Source organism: Nomascus leucogenys, chromosome 6, assembly GCF_006542625.1.
Source record: "Nomascus leucogenys isolate Asia chromosome 6, Asia_NLE_v1, whole genome shotgun sequence".
Lineage (NCBI taxonomy): Eukaryota > Metazoa > Chordata > Mammalia > Primates > Hylobatidae > Nomascus > Nomascus leucogenys.
The window spans coordinates 91291021-91312987 of record NC_044386.1 but is presented as its reverse complement, the minus strand read 5'-3'; the positions used below and the strand labels follow the sequence as shown (position 1 = coordinate 91312987).

At 38.4% G+C, this 21967-nt stretch overlaps 1 protein-coding gene across 5 annotated transcripts in view; it reads left to right on the top strand.

The window, feature by feature from the left end:
* The window catches only part of MYO9A (myosin IXA), a 304154-nt gene that overhangs the window by 145104 nt on the left and 137083 nt on the right, over positions 1-21967 (top strand). For all 5 annotated transcript variants that reach the window (XM_030814687.1, XM_030814685.1, XM_030814686.1 and 2 more), the window contains 2 exons: positions 7358-7499; positions 16066-16261. In XM_030814687.1, coding sequence (XP_030670547.1) covers positions 7358-7499; positions 16066-16261 — 338 coding nt within the window. The remainder of the gene's footprint in view (positions 1-7357; positions 7500-16065; positions 16262-21967) is intronic.

Here is a 21967-nt window from a genome sequence, read left to right as displayed (position 1 = left end):
CTTGCTCCTGTGACCTGCTCCTGAGACCTAAAGCACCCCAACATTATAACAAAAGACTACACCAAGGGCTGTGGTAGTTAATAAGTCAGGAACCATGGACGAAAACCTACACACACACACACACACACACACACACACACACACACACACACACACACACACACACATAAAAGATAAAATCATGTCACAGGCCACGCCCTGGCTTTCAAACATGGATCCTTTACATCATCAAAAGAATATACAACTCAAACATACTGCTATGTTATTGGAATCCCATTCAGTCATTAGTAATTAGTCCAGTTCGTTATCATGTGTATGAATATGTCTCCCAGGGAGAGACCACTCAAGTTTGCAGGCTTCCTTTCAGTCTTGTCAGATTCCAGAAGCAGGAGCAGTCTCCGCAAACATACAACTTTTACCTTTTGAGCATCTCTTATAAGTGAGCTTCAAGACAGTGTCATCTCGTGCTCTGAGCTTCTTTAAATGTGTTAATGTAATGTTGGATTTCCCTCAATGTATAACCCATTTATTCCTATCTTTACCCTCAGCTGCTATTCCTTCTCTCTATTAGTTCCCAAACTTTTCCTCCTTTGGAGGGCACATTAAGAATTGCCACTGTGCTGGTTTAGATTGCAGACAACAATTCTAGTCTAGCAAGTACCTCCTCCTCAGTCCATTTCCCTTTAGATAGGGTAAATTACATGGGTGCAGAACTAGTGAGCTGTTTTTATGGCCAGGAAAAGTAGTTGCATTCACTCTTAGCCCCAGTTTTGCTAGATAGAGTGAAGGTACAACCCACCCCCATCATGCCCTTAGGAATTTTGACTTAAGGTTTAAAAATGTAGTTACAGTTTCTTGCTTAGAAATCATCCCTGCTTCCAGCACTTGCAGTTGCAGCCCTAGTCCTAGGACCACTGCATCTGGTAGGGGAGAGAAAAAAAGTTTTTTCTTTTTGAGGTCATCTGGGGAAGAAAAAAATTATAGTTGTTATACCAGTGTACTACTCTCTTGGGAAGAATTGGATAGTCATACCAGCACCCTCCCCAACCGCCTCTTTCCCAGATGAAGCAGAAAAACAAGAAAAATCTAAGGAGATGCTTCTTTAGTCCCACTCATGTTGAATGTGAGCACACACTCGTGAAAGCATGCAAGCCAGCCCTTCATTCTTTTATCTTCCTGTGTTTTATACAACCAGTGTTTTAATTGCCCATCCTACTCCTTCATCAAACTGTTACTCTGAGGAGGATTTTTTTCCCCTTTGTTGGACATGGTAGGCTGTACAATGTGTTTCTCGTTCTGAAAAAATGATGATTGTCCAAATCCATGCGATATTTTCTGTTTTTTGGTTTTTGTTTGTTTGTTTTTTAAATGGCACTCTGAGCATTTGCATCTTCCACTGGGTAAGGAAAGCTCACTTCAGAGTCAGTGATTATTCCTGTCAAGACCCATTTGTAGCCCCCCAGGGCTACCAGCATCAGTCTCACTTACCATCTACATTCAGAGTCTTCCCACTAGGGAAACTGCCACATAGCCATTGGAAGTCTCAGACTCTCTTGCTGACAAAAAGAACAGTTCTTACTGGCATTTTGTGCTTGAGAGAAGGTGCAAGAGGAATGTCTAGATTTAGCCCTTCTCAGCACTGCTGTAGTACCCCCATAGCTGCTCATTTCATGGACCTTTGTAGAAGGGACCCCCTTAACTACAGCATTTACTGTAACCTCGTAAATAACAGACACATTCATTGGGCGAATATCCTTATCATAAAGCTAGTCTTACGTAGCTTGCATATGAAGCATATCAGCTGCTTCATCTGGGTTGTTCTGCTTGGCATTTCTGGGGAGAGTTGGGCAATCTCCCTTCCCAGAGTAAAAAGATCATACAGTGGCTTTTATCCAGTCCACTATGCTGGCTGTTCCCTTTGAATAACATTCTGTGTGTCTCAATCACGTATAGATGTCTGAGATTGCTTAGTAGTGAGCCCTGTGTCCTACATCAACCCAAACATGTTTTCCACTGTAGCATTTAAACCAAAGCTACTGCCCCTAATGTAGTTACTCTCATAATCCATTTTAGTAAAGATTCTTTAGGAAGCTAAGGATACCAATCTACAAAATGGAACTATTCCTTCACACTATGCAAATTTATTGAACTCAAGGAGAAGTTGGTTGGTCAGCTGGAGGCATGGATTATTGGCTGGGGTCTGGAGGTGGGGTGGGGTGCAGTTACTTCGTTTTGCCCTTTTTCCACATCGACTGCCTTCTTGGTAACCACATGTCTCAGAGGTACTTTGTTGTCCCTGCACAATTCTGTCCTTGGAGGGTGGCTTTGAGGCCAGCAGCCTGAGCTCAAACAGACCGAGATCTGAGGTTGATCCAGCTTCAAGGACCAACACAGTACTCTCTTTAAATTTCATTTTAGCTATTATAAATAACAGTAATTAAGGGATTATTTATTTATAATAGCTAGTTTTATGGCTATTTATTTGTAACAGCCAGTTCATTTTTTTCTTATTAGTTTGCATTTCCTTAAGCAGCCAGTGAACCAGTTCCCCAGGAGTTGGAACCATCTCTAAATTCCACTGATAACTTTTACCTTTAATAACAGAGCATAGCAGCTATGGCTTCATACCTTGGGTGACCATGTGGCCACACCAGAACAAAGGTTTCTCATCTTCTACCCTTTTATCCTTTTTCTTCCCAAACCACATGTTTCAGTAAGCCAGGGCCTTTTTAGCAAATCTCACTTCTCTGACACCAGTTATTTGGGAAAAACATTAAAACTATGTTTTCCTCTGCTCTCACACTGTAACAGTCAACATGAAGACATCTGTGACCAAACGTGTGTGGGGTTTTCCCCACCAGCAACCAGTGGACACCAACTGGGTGTCCTCTAATTCAAATTTGATACTATCTACCTGGAGGTAGCATCAGATCCCACAGATCGAGGACTCAGTCCCCAAAACTGCACCCCACCCCACCTTCGGACACCGGTCAATAGTCTACTCTTCCAGAGCTTCTGACCAATCAGCTTCTCCTTGAGTTCAATTAATTTGCCAGAGTGGCTTGCAGAACTTGGTGAAACACTTAGGTACATTTACCCCAGTGTATTATAAAGGATATTGCAAAGGATACAATGAAGAGATGTGTAGGGCAAGGTATGAGGGAAGGAGTAGAGAGTCTCCATGTCCTTCCTGGGCACTCTACCTTCCAAGAGCACGCATATGTTTGGCTATCTGGAAGCTCTCCAAATGCTGTCCTTTTGGGTTTTTATGGAGGCTTCATTACATAGGCATTATTGACAACTGTGTAGAAATGTGATTGGACAAAAGAAGATGATCTCATACTGACAGACTGAGTGGGAAACCCAGCAAGGCCTGTCTGTCCAGATTCTTCCTGGCTTCTTGTGCAGCATTTTTTCTTTCAGAATATGGGGAGGGACCCTTTCTGGAATGAGGGTCTTTTAACCCGCAATCATATTAGAGGCCTCCCTTGGGCAGGTAAAAGGAGGACAGAAGAAGGTTAGAGAGAGAGATTCTGTTTCCTGAGGCCTGCTCCTGAGGCCTAAAGCACCCCAACATTATAACAAAAGACTACACCAAGGGCTGCAGGAGTTATGAGCCAGGAACTATGGATGAAAACATATATATATATATATATACACACACACCTATATATATAAAATATCACAATTGTATTTTTATTTATAATATCACAACTGTGTATATCAAAACTACCCTTGGCAGATCTCATAATATCCATAGTCCTCAGTTTTCTTGTATGCAAAAGGCAAATGACAATGATAAAAGATGATGTTCTGTCCTATGTATCTTAAGGTGTTTGTAAACAGCAACTGAGGTCGTAGATTATTTTCATTTTTTTTTTTTTTTTTTTTTGTTTTTTTTTTGAGACAGGTCTCACTCTGTAGCTCAGGCTGGAATGCCATGGTGCGGTTATGGCTCACTGAAGCCTTGAATTTATGGGCTCGAGTGATCTCGCCTCAGCCTCCTGAGTAGCTGGGACTACAGGCACATACCACCACATCTGGCTAATTTTAAAATGTTGTTTTAGAGACAAAGACTCAACTTTGTTGCCCAGGCTGGTCTCAAACTCCTGGGCTCAAGCTGTCCTCCTACCTTAGCCTCCCAAAGTGCTGGGATTACATATGAGAATTGCTGTGCCTGTCCTGTCCTGTCATTCTTTAAACAAAATTTCATTGAATGCACATCTTATTATACAAAGACCATAATTTCCTGACCAGTTGCTACTTCACATAGATTTAACCCAATAATGAGAATGTCACTTCTTTTTTTTTTTTTTTTTTTTTTGATACGGAGTCTTGCTCTGTCGCCCAGGCTGGAGTGCAGTGGCACGATCTCAGCTCACTGCAAGCTCCGCTTCCTGGGTTCACGCCATTCTCCTGCCTCAGCCTCTTGAGCAGCTGGGACTACAGGCGCCCGCCCCCGTGCCCGGCTAATTTTTTTGTATTTTTTTAGTAGATACAGGGTTTCACTGTGTTAGCCAGGATGGTCTCGACCTCCTGACCTCGTGATCCACCCGCCTCGGCCTCCCAAAGTGCTGGGATTACAGGTGTGAGCCACTGTGCCCGGCCGAGAATGTCACTTCTTTGCTGTTACCCGTAAGCTATGGGGGTTGAGCCATGTGGCCATAAATATCAGGGAGATAAATTCTGGCTCAATAAAATGAAGAACTTCATAATTATTAGAGCTGATTGGTAGCTGCTTTAACAATTAATATAATTTCCTATTATTATAATTACTTTGCATCATCTGTCAGTGTATTGTTGTAGGTAGGATACTGGACTGAATAACCTTTTTATGAGTCAGTCCTGTAGTTATTACCTGTCCTTGTAAAGAATTTCTGTGCTTTAACATTCCAGAAGATGCAAAGGCATGAAATATTTTTTCTCTGCCATTTACCTGTAAAAAAACTAGATTGAAAATAAATTAGTCACATGTAGGAAGAACTATTTTGGGACTTACATTGAGTATTTTTTCTCTAAAAATATTTTTTATAGGGAATTTATAATGTCAAATATATCCTTAGTTGTGTTCTTCATGCAGTGTGTTTGTAGTGCTCTAGGTGTATGGGTTTAGAATCAGAGGTCTTGGTTTAGCCTTTCCTACTTAATGGCTGTGTGTTATGGGGCAGGTTACTTTGGCTAGATTCTGTAGGATGTAGGGTGGTATTTAGGAAGGAGGAATATTGTGCCAGAGTTACATATGCATAGGATGTTAGGAATATTATCAATCTTCCCATAGTATTCAAAGTGTCATCTTCTATCAGCAGCAGTGGGCCACTTTGATTCTTGTTGGAAATGTAGAATCTCAAGCTTTCATTCCAGATCTGTTGAATCTGAATCTACATTTTAACAACTGAAGTTAGGATTAGAGCATTCATTTAGGGCAGCATTTTGTGAATCTTGCTTGCTCATAAGAATTACCTTGGGACTTTGTAAATACTACTGATGCTAGGTCATCCCCCTAATCAGTTAAGTCAGAATTGCAGTAGTTGGGATCCAGGCATTGATAGTTTTCAAATCTCTAGAGGTTCTCCTGACGCTACCCTTCCAGATAGTCTTTGAGGAACACTAGATTAAGAGCTTTGATATGAGCAATAATGAGTGATTTTCTTGTGTTCCAAATTTTTTTTTTGCCTGGTAATGTAATAGGTATCCATACATGTCTGTTGAATGCAGGAACTTTCCATCTTTTTTAGTTTCAAGTAATGACTGTTTTCGTGTCTATCTTCCTTCCTTTGAAAATTTCTGTTATCCATTTAAAAGTAAGAGAAAATACATCATAAGCTTTTCAATTACTCAGATGATTAGAAGGCAAATAAACCGTGACCTAGAGATGATGAAGTGAGCATCCTGCCTTAAGAGAGGCACACTGCTGTGAAGTAGTGAGATATAAGTTTGCAGAGGTTGAGTTGGCCTATGCTTGGATCTTGGAGTCAAGTCTTTTTGCCATGGTGATCTATACATTTCGGAGCAGAGGGGGCACATGATTAAAGCACTATTATAGGAAAATTTATTTTGATAATATGCTTTGGTGACTTGAAAGAAGATTGATGAGACTGTTATAGGAGCTGTGCTGTTGTCTCTGTTTGAAATAGTTATATTCCATTGTAAAATGGCTTTAAAGTTTTGGAGTGGCTAGATGGTGGAGATGTTTTGAGGAAGAGATATTAATTTGAATACAAAAGCAGGTCAAGGTGACCAGGAAAATACCAGTGTTGGCAACATAAAGTCGATCATGTTTGTTTAATCCCTAGAGGATGCCTGCTGTTGCCAGATGTTTTTACTAGTTTTATTTAATTCTACTGGCACTGTGATAACTGGTATCTCATTTTGTGGGTTAGAAGACCCCTTCTCAAAGAAGGTTACCTAGTTTGCCCCAGGTCACTGATAGAATGAGTAATGTAAACTATGATTATCTGATGCTGAAGGCCGTTCTCTGTATGGTTTGCAATGCATACTATGTAATTAACTATGTTTATTGTAATTTTGGAATGATTTTTACACTTTAGATTTGTATTAAGCAACTTTACAACCTCATGTCACATTATTTTTCATTATTTCAGCTACCATTAAATGAAGCTATTTTCTGAAACTTTCTTTCTCCTTTTTCTGTCAATGATATTTTCTCTATTTGAAACCCTTCCCAACCTTTAACATCACAGTCTTAACACCTACTATGTCCTGTGTGAACTTTTTCATTATTTACACCAGTGATGATTTTTTCCTCTTTTGAACTTTTGTATTTCCATATTTCCTATTATGCAATTAAATAATAGATATTGTTTGCGTGATTCCTGGATATTAAATGCTCAGTTGATCAGTATAATCAATGAGTACAAATAATTGGTATAGTAAGAAAATGGCTACTTATTTATGCATGAAGGAATAGGGAGTCAAATAATTTTTATGGATTTTTAGGACCTATGAGAATCGAGATATTATTCTCTTATTTGGAAGTTGTTGGCCCCAAAGAGTATATGATTTGGATTTTATTTTCCTTTGGGTTTTACAGTAGTTCAGAACAATGCAATCTAAGCTAAATATGTAACGAGTTAATTTCTTGGTACTACTACTTGCAAAGTATGAGTACAGGCAAATCATAACTTTTGATCCCTCATCTATAAAATAGTAACACCAATAATTATTATTAGTTTTTAGCTTGTTATGAGAATCAGATTAGATAATATAGGTGAAAACTTTTGTAAACTGCTATATGTGTAAGATGGCAATGTAATTATAATGTACTTTGAAAAGGGCTGTACTCATTACCGCATCTTTCTCATTTTTCTGTAGTGATATATTTTCTTTTTTAATTCAGCTTTCCACAGGCTACAAATCAAACATTGCTAGACAAGTTTAAGCATCAACATGAAGATAATTCTTACATCGAATTTCCAGCTGTGATGGAGCCTGCTTTCATTATAAAACATTATGCTGGAAAAGTAAAATATGGGGTAAAGGTCAGTAAATTTCTCACTGAATATGCTTACAGGGCAGAGATGTGTTCTTAACTATGTTACTGTCCCCAGCACATTGCCCTCTTTGTGGTTTGTGGAGGCTTTTGATAGTAATAACTGGAGATACTGTATAAGGATACTACTAAAACTTAGATTCTGCTTTTCAGCACATTACTTAGGTAAGGTAATGTTTCTGTTGGTTTCTGCCTGGAGATAAACCTGATGTTGTCAACTGATCCTGATAAACTTTAGATCTGAAAGAATAGATTGCATCTGTATGTCTCAAACTCACTTGTTTATCCACATAATTTGTTGAATTTTTCCCTTCTCTATACTCATAAGGTCTTCGTGTCTCTGTTCACCATTAGGGATTCGTCAGTTTGTACTTTTCATGAATATATTGAAACTCTTAACTTCTGTGGAGTGGAATCTTAATAATTTTGTCCATTTCTTGTGTAATTTGTGAGTCTATTATTCTTTAACTACTTGATGTTTAAGCCTGCTATTTAAGGCATTTAATTTCCCAGTTAAGGCAGCCGATGATATGGAGAATAGTGGAATTAAATGTTTCCTCTTGGGTCTTGAATTGAGTGTCTTAAGATCATTTATTCATCCATTTATTGATTTATTTAAGAAGTATTTATTGAACACAGAACATGTGTCAGACTTTGTGCTTGGTGTTTGGAATGATCTAATGATAAACTAGACAGATGTAGTCCTGATTCTCTCTATATATGTGCATATATACATATTGTGTGTGCATATATATGTGCGTGTGTATCTATTTATATAACATAGATAAATGGGCTATGTGTTATAAATAAGTTAATGGGTCCTATGAGAGAAAGTAGTAAAATAGTGGATTTTGAATTTGTGAATACATGAACACCTCTCTAAGAAACTTAAATTTTGAGAGATGATCTGAAATAAATGTTACCTTGATGAGGAGTTCAGATGATGAATATTATAGGCCATGAGATAGGAAAGAGTTTGATATGGTGAAATACTTGAAAACAGGTAAGTGCTACTAGATTATAATGAACTAAGGAGAGTAACATGAAATAAACTTAGAGAATAGACAGGGGGTTATTGTTCAGGGCTTGTAAGCCAAGTTGAGTTTGGCTTTTATAAAAATTAGTGGCACTGTGATAATATTTTAAGCAGAGGATATGACTTGTATTTTTAAAAGATTGCATTGATTACCTTGAGGAGAAGGGATAGCAGAGGGTAAGAGTGGAATCTGGGAGATCAGTTAAGTCGCTTTTTTTTTAAATTGAAGTGAAATGTTAAGGTAAACTGAAGCACTGGAGTAGCAGTAGAGGTTGGGGGGGATCCAGATGATTATGAGGTATATTTCTGGTGGTAAACCATCCACGACTTTATTGATGGACTCTAAATGAGTAAGTGACCTCTGGCTAGAGCTGATGGGTGCTTTGGAGGTACCATTTCCTAAGATGGAAAATACTGGAAGGAATGGATTTTAGAATAGAAATTAAGACTATAGTTTAAAAAGTAAAACAAAAGCTTGAGCTATAGAAAAACTTGAGGATATTGTGCATAAAGTGCACAAATAAAGTGTTTAGATTTCCTTCATATCCCTTCCCAGTCAGCTCCCCTCAGAGATTACCACTATCCTAATTTTTATCATTCTTAATTTTACTTTTAATTAAATTTCAGATAAATAGAAATCACACACACACACACACACACACACACACACACACACTTGCCTGGGATATTCATCTGCATTATCAGATAGGTTGAAAGAAAGGATAAAAGCTGGTGTATATTATTTCAGGACAGGCCAGGCATGGTGGCTCACTCCTGTAATCCCAGCACTTTGGGAGGCTGAGGCGGGTGGATCATCTGAGGTCATAAGTCTGAGATTAGCCTGGTCAATGTGGTGAAACCTCATCTCTACTAAAAATACAAAAATTAGCCAGGCATGGTGGTGCACGCCTGTAATCCCAGCTACTGAGGAGGCTGAGATAGGACAAGTGCTTGAACCTGGGAGGAGGAGGTTGCATTGAGCCGAGATAGTGCCACTTCACTCCAGCCTGGGAAAGAGAGTGAGACTCTGTCTCCAAAAAAAAAAAAAAAAAAAAATTGTAGGACAAAATAGACTTTAAGACCAGAAATATTACTAGAGATACAAAGGGACATTTTATAATGATAAAAGGGGCCAGTTCAACAGGAAGACATAATCACTAAATTTTGGGGGGTTTTTTTTGTTTGTTTGTTTGTTTTGAGACGGAGTCTCGCTTCGCTCTTTTGCCAGGCTGAATTGAAGTGGTGTGATCTCGGCTCACTGCAACCTCCGCCCTCCAGGTTTAAGCGATTCTCTGCCTCCTGAGTAGCTGAGATCAGAGGCGTACTCCACCATGCCCAGCTAATTTTTGTATTTTTACTAGAGATGGGGTTTCACTATGTTGGCCAGGCTGGTCTCGAACTTCCTGACCTCAGTTGATCCACCCTCCTTGGCCTTCCAAAGTGCTAGGATTACAGGCATGAGCCACTTGATATTATACGTAGCTAATGACTGATTCAAAATATGTAAAGCAAAAGGAAAGCCAAAGTAGACCTAGATAAGTGCACCATCATAATTGTAGATTTTTTCTTCAATATTTTTCTAAGGAAAAAGAAAAAAAACTTAAAAAAGAAAAAATTGTAGATTTTAACACATCTCTCTTAGTAACAGAGCAAGCAACACAAAATCAGTACAAACAGCACTGTTAAACAACTGACCTAATTAGCACATCATAAGGATAACTTAGAAAATCATTGGATAGGCCGGGCGCAGTGGCTCATGCCTGTAATCCCAGCACTTTGGGAGGCCGAGGCAGGCGGATCATGACGTCGGGAGATTGAGACCATCCTGGCTAACACGGTGAAACCCCGTCTCTACTAAAAGTACAGAAAAATTAGCCGGGCGTAGTGGTGGGCGTCTGTAGTCCCAGCTACTGGGGAGGCTGAGGTGGAAGAATGGCGTGAACCCGGGAGGTGGAGCTTGCAGTGAGCTGAGATCGTGCCACTGCACTCCAGCCTGGGCGACGGAGCGAGACTCCATCTCAAAAAAAAAAAGAAAAAAAAAGAAAATCATTGGCTATTTAGAAATTAAGCAAAACTCTTCTGAATAACCCATGAGTCAAAAAAGAAATAACAATATAAATTACTTATAATAAATTATTAAAATTATAATTTATACTGAACATTAATGAAATCTAGCATATCAGAAACTTGTAGGATACAGTTAAAGCAATGAATGTAGGAAAATTTATAACTTTAAATGCATATGTTGGAAAGGAAGAAAAGTTGAAAAGTGGTTATCTAAACTTTTTTTTTTGAGACGAGTCTTGTTCTGTCACCCAGGCTGGAGTGCAGTGGTGCGATCTTGGCTTACTGCAACACCACCACCACCTGGGTTCAAGCAATTCTCGTTCCTCAGCCTCCCAAGTAGCTAGGACTACAGGCTTGTGCCACCATGCCTGGCTAATTTTTTTTTTTTGAGATGGAGTCTCCCTCTGTCGCCAGGCTGGAATGCAGTGGCACGATCTCGGCTCACTGCAACCTCTGCCTCCTGGGTTCAAGTGATTCTCCTGCCTCAGCCTCCTGAGTGGCTGGGATTACAGGCGCATGCCACCATGCCCAGCTAATTTTTTTTTTTTTTTTTTTTTTTTGAGACGGAGTCTCGCTCTGTCGCCCAGGCTGGAGTGCAGTGGCGCAATCTCGGCTCACTGCAAGCTCCACCTCCCGGGTTCACGCCATTCTCCTGCCTCAGCCTCTCCGAGTAGCTGGGACTACAGGCGCCCGCCACCACGCCCGGCTAATTTTTTTTTGTATTTTTAGTAGAGATGGGGTTTCACTGTGGTCTTGATCGATCTCCTGACCTCATGATCCGCCCGCCTCAGCCTCCCAAAGTGCTGGGATTACAAGCGTGAGCCACCGCGCCCGGCCTTTTTTTTTTTTTTTTTTTTTTTAAGTAGAGATGGAGTGTCACCATGTTGGCCAGGATGGTCTCAATCTCTTCACCTCGTGATCTGCCCGCCTTGGCCACCCAAAGTGCTGGGATTACAGATGTGAGCCATTGCACCCGGCCAGTTTTTGTATTTTTGGTAGAGATGGGGTTTCGCCATGTTGGCTAGGCTCGTCTCGAACTCCTGGCCCCAAGTGATCTGCTCACCTCAGTCTCCCAGAGTGCTGGGATTACAGGTGTGAGCCACCATGCTTGATCAAAAAGTGGTTATCTAAGCTTCTATGTGAGACACTAGGAAAAGTAGAGCAAATCACACTCAAAGGAATTAGAGAAAGGGTATAAAAATAAGACCAGAAATCAGTGCAATATAAAGCAGATATTGAACAAAGAAATCCACTAAGCCAAAAGTTAGTTCCTTGAACAGATAACACAAAATAATATAAATTAAATGTAATAGGAAAATAACTGATAATATAAAAAATTTATAGATTACAGATACCAGGAATAAAAAAAGAGAACTTGACTACATAACCTACAGATATTAGAAGGATATGAATATATTTTGTCAGGAAGTTTGAAAACAAAAAATGGATAAATTCCATTAAAAAACATTTTACCAAAACTAACACCAGAATAAATAGAAAAACCTAAAAATTCTGTTGGCTAAATAATTTGAATCAGTAGTTCAGAACTTTTCCACAGAGGAAATCCCAGGCCCACATGGTTTTACAAGTGAATGCTTCCAAACATTTAAATGTACTACTGGTCTTACACATTTTCTTTCAAATTAGACATACCCTTTAAGATTTGTTAATGGATCTCAAGAAATAATAAGAAAGATCTGATCTGGAAATTTGCATTTGGGCTTCGTCATATAGATAGTGTTAATTTAAAGTCATAACTTCACGCCTGTAATCCCAGCACTTTGGGAGGCCAAGGCAGGCAGATCACCTGAGGTCGGGAGTTCGAGACCAGCTTGATGAACATGGAGAAACCCTGTCTCTACTAAAAAAATACAAAATTAGCCAGGCGTGGTGGCATGTATGCCTGTAATCCCAGCTACTCGGGAGGCTGAGGCAGGACAATTGCTTGAACCCAGGAGGTAGAGGTTGCGGTGAGCCAAGATCAAGCCATTGCATTCCAGCCTGAGCAATAAGAGCGAAACTCTGTCTCTAATACATAAATAAAATAAAATAAAATAAAATAAATAAAATAATCATAATTCTGGTTCTGATCACTTGGTATAAGAGGGTTGAGTGAAGAAATGAGTGCACAGCCAGGTGTGGTGGCTCACTTCTGTAATCCCAGCACTTTGGGAGGCCGAGGTGGGTGGATCACCTAAGTCCCAGAGTTCGAGACCAGCCTGGGGAACATGGGAAGACCTAGTGTCTGCACAAAATACCAAAGGTTAGCTGGGCATGGTGCTGTGTGCCTGTAGTCCCAGCTACTTGGGAGGCAGAGGGGTAGAATTCACTTGAGCCTGGGAGGCAGAGGTTGCAGTGAATTGAGATGGTGCCACTGCACTCCAACCTGGGCAACAGAACAAGACCCTGTCTCAAAAAACAAACAAACCAAAAAAAGAGAAATGAGTACACACTATTAAACCCATCCTTGAATTTGAATTTCCAATATGAACTAGCAATGAGGACTTAGAAGGGCAGTATAGGAGGTAAATAGTAAACCACAAAGTATGTTCTCGTGGAAACTAGAGAGAGATTTTGAAGAAGAATGATATGGTCAGTTGATAATGTACTTAGAAATCCAGAAGTATGAAGACAGACGGCTTAATTTTGAAAATGAAGGTCACTGGTCACTCTCAACACTTGACAGTCAGCATTGAAAAGAATCCTAGATTTTTAGGTTGTACAGTGTAGTTATTAATAGTAGTAGGGCAGACTGGTGTTTCAGTTCCTGCACTGGTACTTATTGTCTCTTTGACCTTTGGCAAGCTGCTTTACCTTTCTGTTTACTTATCAGTAAATTATGGCTTATGACTAAATCTGCTTTATTGAGTAGTTGTTAGAATTGGGTAAAAATAGGTTATGTAAAATACATTAAGTTCATGCCTCACAGCTTGTCTGCCATCAGTAGTTATTAGCTGCTGATTATGGTGTCAGAGGTTATTTGGATTTGAGTACTCTTATTCAGTTTTTCTAATTTTCTTTTATAATACATATGTTTGCTCTAAGGGTATGTAAGGACAAGCCAAGGACCAAAATTCCTGGCTCGTTTCCTGTTTTTCTATGTTCTCAGGAGAATAAAGAAGAATTAGGAAAGGAAAGCCCTAAAAGTAATAGGATGAGTGCAAGCTGACTTCTGTACATGAGGATAGATGACATAATGCTAGGTATATTTCTCATAGAATTCTGAGTTAGAGATATTCTATGAAGCTGTACCAACTTGGAGCGATTTACTTAACTAAATTTTTAATCCTTCCATTTGGTAAGATTATAGTCAATGCCTATGCTGTAATATCAGTCTGGGCCCTTGTTCCCAGAGTGGAAGCTTACTCTCCCCATTTATTTATGGTGCATTTTAACCCATTTTCTTATGTTCTATTTCCTCCAACCTCTGTTCTTTGGTACTTGGTTGTTCCTGCCTATTTACAATCCTTCTTTTTCAGCTTTAAAAATCTATGTGCTGGCTGGGCACAATGGCTTACACCTGTAATCCCAGCATTTTGGGAGGCTGAGGTGGGGGAATTACTTGAGGCCAGGAGTTCAAGACCAGCCTGGGCAACATAGCAAGACTCTGTCTCTACAAAAATAATGAAAAAAATTAGCCAGACGTGGTGATGCACATCTGTACTCACAGGTACATGAAAGGCTGAGGCAGAGGATTGCCTGAGTCCAGGAGTTACAAGCTGCAGTGAGCTATGATGGTACCAACTGCACTCCAGCCTGACCTGTACTGAAGAGCGAGACCTTGTTAAAAAAACAATCTATATGCTGATAATAACCAAATATATTTTCTGAAATCTCTCTAGCACTCCAGACTCACACATCCATTTGGTTATGAGTGAATGTTTTTGAGCCCTTGCTCTTCCACTTATTGTGTGATAGGAGCCAAGATATTTCACCTCTCTCTGATTCAGTTTTCTCATCTATAAAATGGGAGTAGTAATATCTATCTGAAAGGATTATTAGGAATATTAAATGAGATTACGTGAGACAATACATGTAAAATACTTAGAAGAGTGCCAGACACATACTAACCTCTCAATAAGTGTTACCTACTATTATTATCCTCACTGGCACAAACTTCACTTGGACAAAACTGATCTCTTGATCTTCATTTCTTATCCTCATAACTTTTCTTTCTCTAGTCTTCTCCTTATCAGCATATGGCATCTTCATCCACTAAATACCCAACCCCAAAATACAAGGTTTAACCTGATTTCCTCATTTTCTCATCACACCCTAATTAATCAGCAGGTTTTTTGCCTTTACATGTTGCAAATATAGCTATTTTTCATTTCTGCTGTTACAACTGACCAAGTCCAAGTCACTAGCAGTTCTTATCTGGTTTACTCTAATATTGAGCCTCCTTTTTTCCATTCTTTCTTTGAATAATTCATTTCCTATGCAGCAACCAATGTATAAGACACCAGTTAGCTCATGTCGTTACCTTTCCAGGGCTTTTCTTTATACTTGAATAAAACTGAACAAACAACTGAAGTTCAGAGTCTAAATAGCCTATTTATTTGTCTAATCTTCTACACTGTCTCCTTGTCCCCAGTGCTCCAGCCTGTGGTTTTTATCCTTTTTCTCCTAACTTGTCCAGCTTATCATTATCTATAGGTTATAGGTGTTACCCTTGCTTGCTCTTCCCAGTTTTCTCATCTCTGGCTCCTTTTTGTTATTTAGCTCTCCTGTTGCTGTACGTGATACCTCTTTGGAGAGGCTGTCCCTGACCAGAGTTTAACAAGCTGCTATAAAATTGTAGAATATTTATTCTAATTTACATGTATTATAGAAATCAATAGTTTTAGGATTGGATGAGACCTTATAGAAGATACCCGGTCCAGTTAGCTACCTGGAGCAGACATTTCTTCTATCTCATTGTTCAACCACTGTTCAAACATGTCACTTGGGTTAGTCCATTCTCATGTTGCTATAAAGAAACACCTATGGCTGGGCAACTTATAAAGAAAAGAGGTTTAATTGGCTCATGATTCTTCAGGCTGTACAGGAAGCAGAGCACTGATACCTACCTGGCTTCTGGTGAAGCCTCAGAGAGCTTTTACTTGTGGTGGAAGGCAAAGCGGAAGCATGTGTGTCATATGGCAAGAGAGCGAGAACAAAGAGAGAAGGAACAAGAGATGGAGAAGTAGGAGTGCCACACTTTTAAATAACCAGATTTTGGTGAATTCAGAGCAAAAACTCATTCATCACTTTGAAGAGAGCCCCAATCCGTTCATGAGGGATCTGCCTCCATGACCCAGACACCTCCTACCAGGCACCATCTCCACCATGGGGGAATCACATTTCAATATGAGGTTTGGATGGACAAGCATCCAAAGTATGTTATCACCCATCATCTTGTTTTTAATAATTTTTTTTTCCCTTAAGTAACACTGGTACTTTTTTCATATAGGATTTCCGGGAAAAAAATACAGATCATATGCGCCCAGACATTGTAGCTCTTCTGAGAAGCAGCAAGAATGCATTTATCTCTGGGATGATTGGAATTGATCCTGTAGCTGTTTTCCGATGGGCAATTCTCCGAGCTTTTTTCAGAGCCATGGTTGCTTTCAGGGAAGCTGGGAAAAGAAACATTCACAGAAAAACTGGTAAGTAGTAGTTATTAGTATTCTACCATACTTCATCTTTTTTTTTTTTTTTTTTTCTTTTTTTTTTACCTTTCTACTTCTTCACAAAAAGGAGTAGAATTCTTGCTACGAGATTCTCAAGGACAAAAATCCTGCTTCTGTAGTCAATCTAGTGTCATCTCTTAACTGATTTGTGACTATGAACAGTTTTTCTTTTCTGTAAAAGAGAGTTATACTGCCTTTAAAATTATGAGGATAAAGTCAGAGCATCTGTTCATGAAGTGTTCATTTTCTTTTCCTTTACTCTTAGTTCATGGATTTTTAAAAACTTTGAAATTTAGAAATAGATAAAGCAGGATACTTTTTCTGTATGCCTCCCCCTTCAATCATAAGATCTCTCATCTCATGTTCTGTGGGAGGGCAACTTCATAAGCACTTTTGGCCTACTGGAAACCAAACTGTTATTTGCTGTAACTCTAGTCTTAGGTAGGGCCATTGCTGCATAGAGAAGATTTTGTGATACATGTGCAGTTGAGATTTATGCCTTTCAGTAGAAATGTTATAGGGCTCACCTGTGCTTTCAGGACTCCCAAAGTGACTTACGTGGCTTTTTGGGATGTGCACTAGTAGTAAAACTTTAAGTTTAGCTTTTAAATGCGGGAGTGTATTTCTAAAAATACATGTAAAATAATTGAACCTAGTTTCCGTTTTTTAGATTGTAAAGTATTTGAACTGGTCTTTGTAGATATATAGGGAGAATTATAGTTTATTAGAGAAATAAAAGGACTATCTCAAACCTGCTTTGCCTTTTACAAAGTGATTTCTAAGAGGTTATCTTTGTAAAAAGCTTTAAGGAAAATTTTTTTTCTTTAAGATGCTTTCTTGTTTATTATGACAAACTTCTAATCAAGAAAACCACTCAAAATTGATTAGTATCCTGCTAAGACATAATTGAGTAAGAGAAGAAACTTTTCTTGTATTTACTGTCAAAGCCTATTTACTTTATTCACATTATCTGTATATTCCTTTGGCATTTAAAATCTATTATTTGTGAAAGCTAGTTGTTACATATCTGTTATTATCAATATCAGCAATGACATGCAATGTTATTAATGATAAACAACCTGTATTTTCTCTACCTTGATAAAGTCTAGATTGCTTATTTTCTAGTCTTGTTTTCCCTTCTGGCTAGTACAGAGCTTCCATATAATAATCTCTTTTTGAAAATTTGTATTCAACCTAACATGCATATGGAAAAATACACAAAGCAAAAATGTATAGTTCAGTGAAGTATCACAAAGTAAACACAACCCTGGAACTACCACCTAGGTTAAGAAACACAACATTCCAGCCACCCAAAATTTCCCCTTGGAAAAAACTTTAAAATTTTTACTTTTTATAAAGGAAAAGAAAAACTCTGGTTTGTTTGCATTTTGAGGCCTGAGCAGATTTGTTTCCGAAAGTAATTGTTTATATTACAATATATCAGTGTCAATGCCAGCATTCACCCTAACATTTTATTTTCTCCACACCACTTCCTACCTACTCTCTTTTGGTAGGTTTAGGATAAAAACATATTATAAAGTCAGAACATTGTATCACTGTAAAAACTAACAGATTGTGAAAATGGTTTAAATGGTAGATCCAGAATTTTTATAATGACCGTAAATATTATGCAGTCATATTAAGGTGAAATAGGAATTACAGATTAAGATGAAGTAGAAAATATGAAAGGCAGAAAAGGTGAGGTGACCAATTCTAGATGTTGGATATGAGAATAAGAGGGCAAAGATTCTAAAGAAGAAAGAAGATGAAATCTGCAGAATTACAGTATATTTTTATTTCCTGTGATGATATCTTAATTAAAAACTTCAGTGGACTCTTACTTAGTTGTCAAGAAACATCCTGATGGTAAACAGGTGTGTTCACCAAAAATACCCTGGATTTCTTCAAGGAATTCCCTGACATTCTTTTCGTCAAGCCAACTGAGCACAATTTACGATATCAAATTAAAATCTATTTTTTACTCTTGTTATTGTTTTCTTTTTTTACAGACTTTCATATTAAAAGACACAAGGCCATTTTAAGGCCTTTAAATCAAAAGTAATTCAACTATTTTTGAGAAAATGTTATTGTAATTGTAGAATGTATATTATGGTGATCAGGCTGTTGGAAATCATAAAATGTTCTTAGTGGAGTCACATCAATAGGCAGTCTCAGTGAAGCTGCACATTGGCCCTGCTGAGAGGTAGAATGAGAAATGGTAATGATTTGTCTGGTCAGCAATGAGATAATAGAGAACAGATGCTCCAGTTGTATCATCAACCTTGCCTGTGATTTCCTCCTCATAAATAAGGAAGAGCCCAGAGTAGAGAATACTATTTAAGGATCCTGAAGAGGATATAGCAGAAATCATAACCTGACTGGGAATTATACAGTATGTAGAACTGAGTACAATGATGCTTTATTTGGTTCTTCTGGAGTTATTAATAAATAAAAGTATAGCCAAATAGGAATTTAAACTAGTCTAAAAAGGCTAGGCAAAGATGGGTAATTCAGCTGTGCCATCAGGATGAGACATGAACAAGAGGGTCCAAAGTATTTTTCAGTTTCTTCATCTACAAAGAGAGAAGCTGAAACCCTTTATATAGTGTCTGCAGATGAGAGAGCTTTAAGGGTTTCCACAGAACCTGTTTCTCTTCTTCATCCCGCTCAATAGACTATGTAACTCTGATGTACTTCTGTTTGTTTATGTAAGTGGGAGAAGCGTTCTAGTGACCATCTATTTTCAAAAATGACCAGATACTAAAATTGATTTGGGTATCACCATAAGTCTAGAATCTCTATGCTGTACTCTGTACACAATTCTTCCTAGTACTTAATAGATTTAAATAAACTTTTGTTAAAGAAAAAACAGGACTATTTTTTATAAATTACTTCTGTATTGGGCAGTATAGTAGGGCAATTAAGAATAAGGGTTTTGGATAGACATCAGTGAAATGGTGGGGTAAGGACCTCTAAAAACTTTTTCATAATAGCAGTGAGAAAATTGGCAAAAATTGTCTAAACAACTTTGTCAGAACCCTGGAAATTAATCAAAGGCTCCCAGTAACCTGAGAAATGTTTATACAAGAAAAAAGGCTGAGTATCAGTAAAGACAGTGCCTAATACATATTTTAGTGAGGATATGGAAAAATTAGAAGTCTTGTATACTACTGATGTAGCCACTCTGTAAAACGTTTTGGCAGTTCCTCAGAAAGTTAAATATAGAATTATATTTGACCCACCAATTCTGCTCCTAGGTATGTACTTAGAAGAACAAACAAAACAAAATGTGTAGACAGATATTCTTCACAACATCTTTCTAATAGCCAACAAGTAGAGACAACCCAAATGTTCCATCAACTGATGAATGGATGAACAAAAGGTGGTATATCCATTATTGGCATGTTATTTGGCCATAAAAGAAATGAAATACTGGTACATGCCACAATATGAATGAACCTTGAAAGCATTAAGATATATATATACTTGTGTGTGTGTGTGTATATATATACATACATATATACATATATAGCATATATGCTACATATGTGAATATATGCTATATATGCTACGTGTGTATATATACATATATATGTATATGTGTATATATACATATATACTACTTATATGTACATATATACTACATATATGTATATATGCCAATATATATGCTACACACATGCTACGTGTATATAAGAGATAAGTATATATATATATTTATTTATTTTATTTTATTTATTTATTTATTTATTTTGAGACGGAGTCTTGCTCTGTCACCCAGGCTGGAGTGCAGTGGTGCAATCTTGGCTCACTGCAACCTTCACCTCCCAGGTTCAAGCGATTCTCCTGCCTCAGCCTCGCTAGTAGCTGGGACTACAGGCACTTGCCACCATGCCTGGCTGTTTTTATATTTTTGTATTTTTAGTAGAGGTGAGGTTTCACTATGTTGGCCAGACTGGTCTTCAACTCCTGACCTCAGGTGACCCACCCGCCTCGGCCTCCCAAAGTTCTGGGATTACAGGCGTGAGCCACCACGCTGGGCACATATATATATATATACTTTTTTTTTTTTAAGAGCCAGGTTTTGCTGTGTTGCATGTGTTGGAATGCAGTGGTGCTATCACAGTTCACTGTAGCCCCAAACTCCTGGGCTCATGTTATCTTCCTGCTTCAGCGTCTCAAGACACTGGAACTACAGGTACATGCCACCATGCCTGGCCTTTTCTATTTTTAAATTTGTTTTTAGAGGTGAGTCTTGCTGTATTACCCAGACTGGTCTTGAACTCTTGGCCTTAAGTGATCCTCGCTGCTCAGCCTCCCGAGTGTCTGGGATTACAGGTGCGAGCCACCATGCCAGGTTCTCATTATGATATATCAAAGAAGTACAGTTTCCATATTTGTAATATGGAATCATACAATACTCTATATTACAAAATGGAATATTGTATGATTCCTTTTATGTGAATTGTCCAGAATAAGCAAATCTGTAGAGACAGAACTTAGATTAGTGTTTGCCTAAGGCTAGAAGGTCAGGTATAGAGCTAAGAGATGGGGAGGATGATAGAGAGTATCTTTTTGTATGATCAAAATGTTCTAAAATTGATTGTGGTAATGTTTAGCTTCATGAATTATACTAAAAGCATTTAATTGTATACTTTAAATCAATGAATGGTTTAGTAGGTGAATTGTATTTCAATAAAACTGTTACAAACATACAAAAAAGAATATTCTAAAGTGCTTTTATTCATAATAGTTCCTGAATGTTCATCAGTGGAAGAATGGATGACCAAATTGTGATATACTCCTACCATGTAACATTACTCAGCAATGAAAAGAAACAAACCACTGATACTCAGAATGAATGAGTCACAAAAAATCCTCAGCAAAAAGCTAGATATGAAAGAATATATGCTGTGTTATTTCTTTAGTTTAAGAACAGACAAAATGGCTGGGCCCAGTGGCTCACGCCTGTAATACCAGCAGTTTGGGAGGCTGAGGTGGGTGGATCACCTGAGGTCGGGAGTTCAAGACCAGCCTGACTGACATGGAGAAACCCTGTCTCTACTAAAAATACAAAAATTTAGCCGGGCTTGATGGCGCATGCCTGTAATCCCAGCTACTTGGGAAGCTGAGGCAGGAGAATCGCTTGAACCCAGGAGGTGGAGATTGTGGTGAGCTGAGATCGCACCATTGCACTCCAGCCTGGACAACAAGAGCGAAACTCCATCTCAAAAAAAAAAAAAAAAAAGGTAATAAATTGTGACAAATCAGAACTTGATTACTTCTGGTGGGATCAGGCAAGGGTAGCATTGATAGGAAGGGAGATAAAATAACTTGGGGGGGTGATAGAAATGTTCTCTATCTTGATTCAGGATTTTGTGGATGTAAATGTTTGTTTAAATTCATCAAACTGAGTACTTAAGAAAAGCGTATTTTATGTTTGTGAAATATAGCTTTAAAAAATGGCCTTGAGGCCTTTGAGTTGACATTACGGAAACTTATAGGGCCAAAGATATTGCCTAAGGTCTGAATGATATTTTGGAGCTGGGATTGAGCCTCTGTTACATAGTCCAAGTCCTTCAAAGTTATGGAACTTTTCTGTCACTAAAAAAATTATTGAAAAATGCTGGTCCTGCGTAAGAAAAAACGAGGAGCCTTAGCAATCTGTGTTAGGCCTTAGAT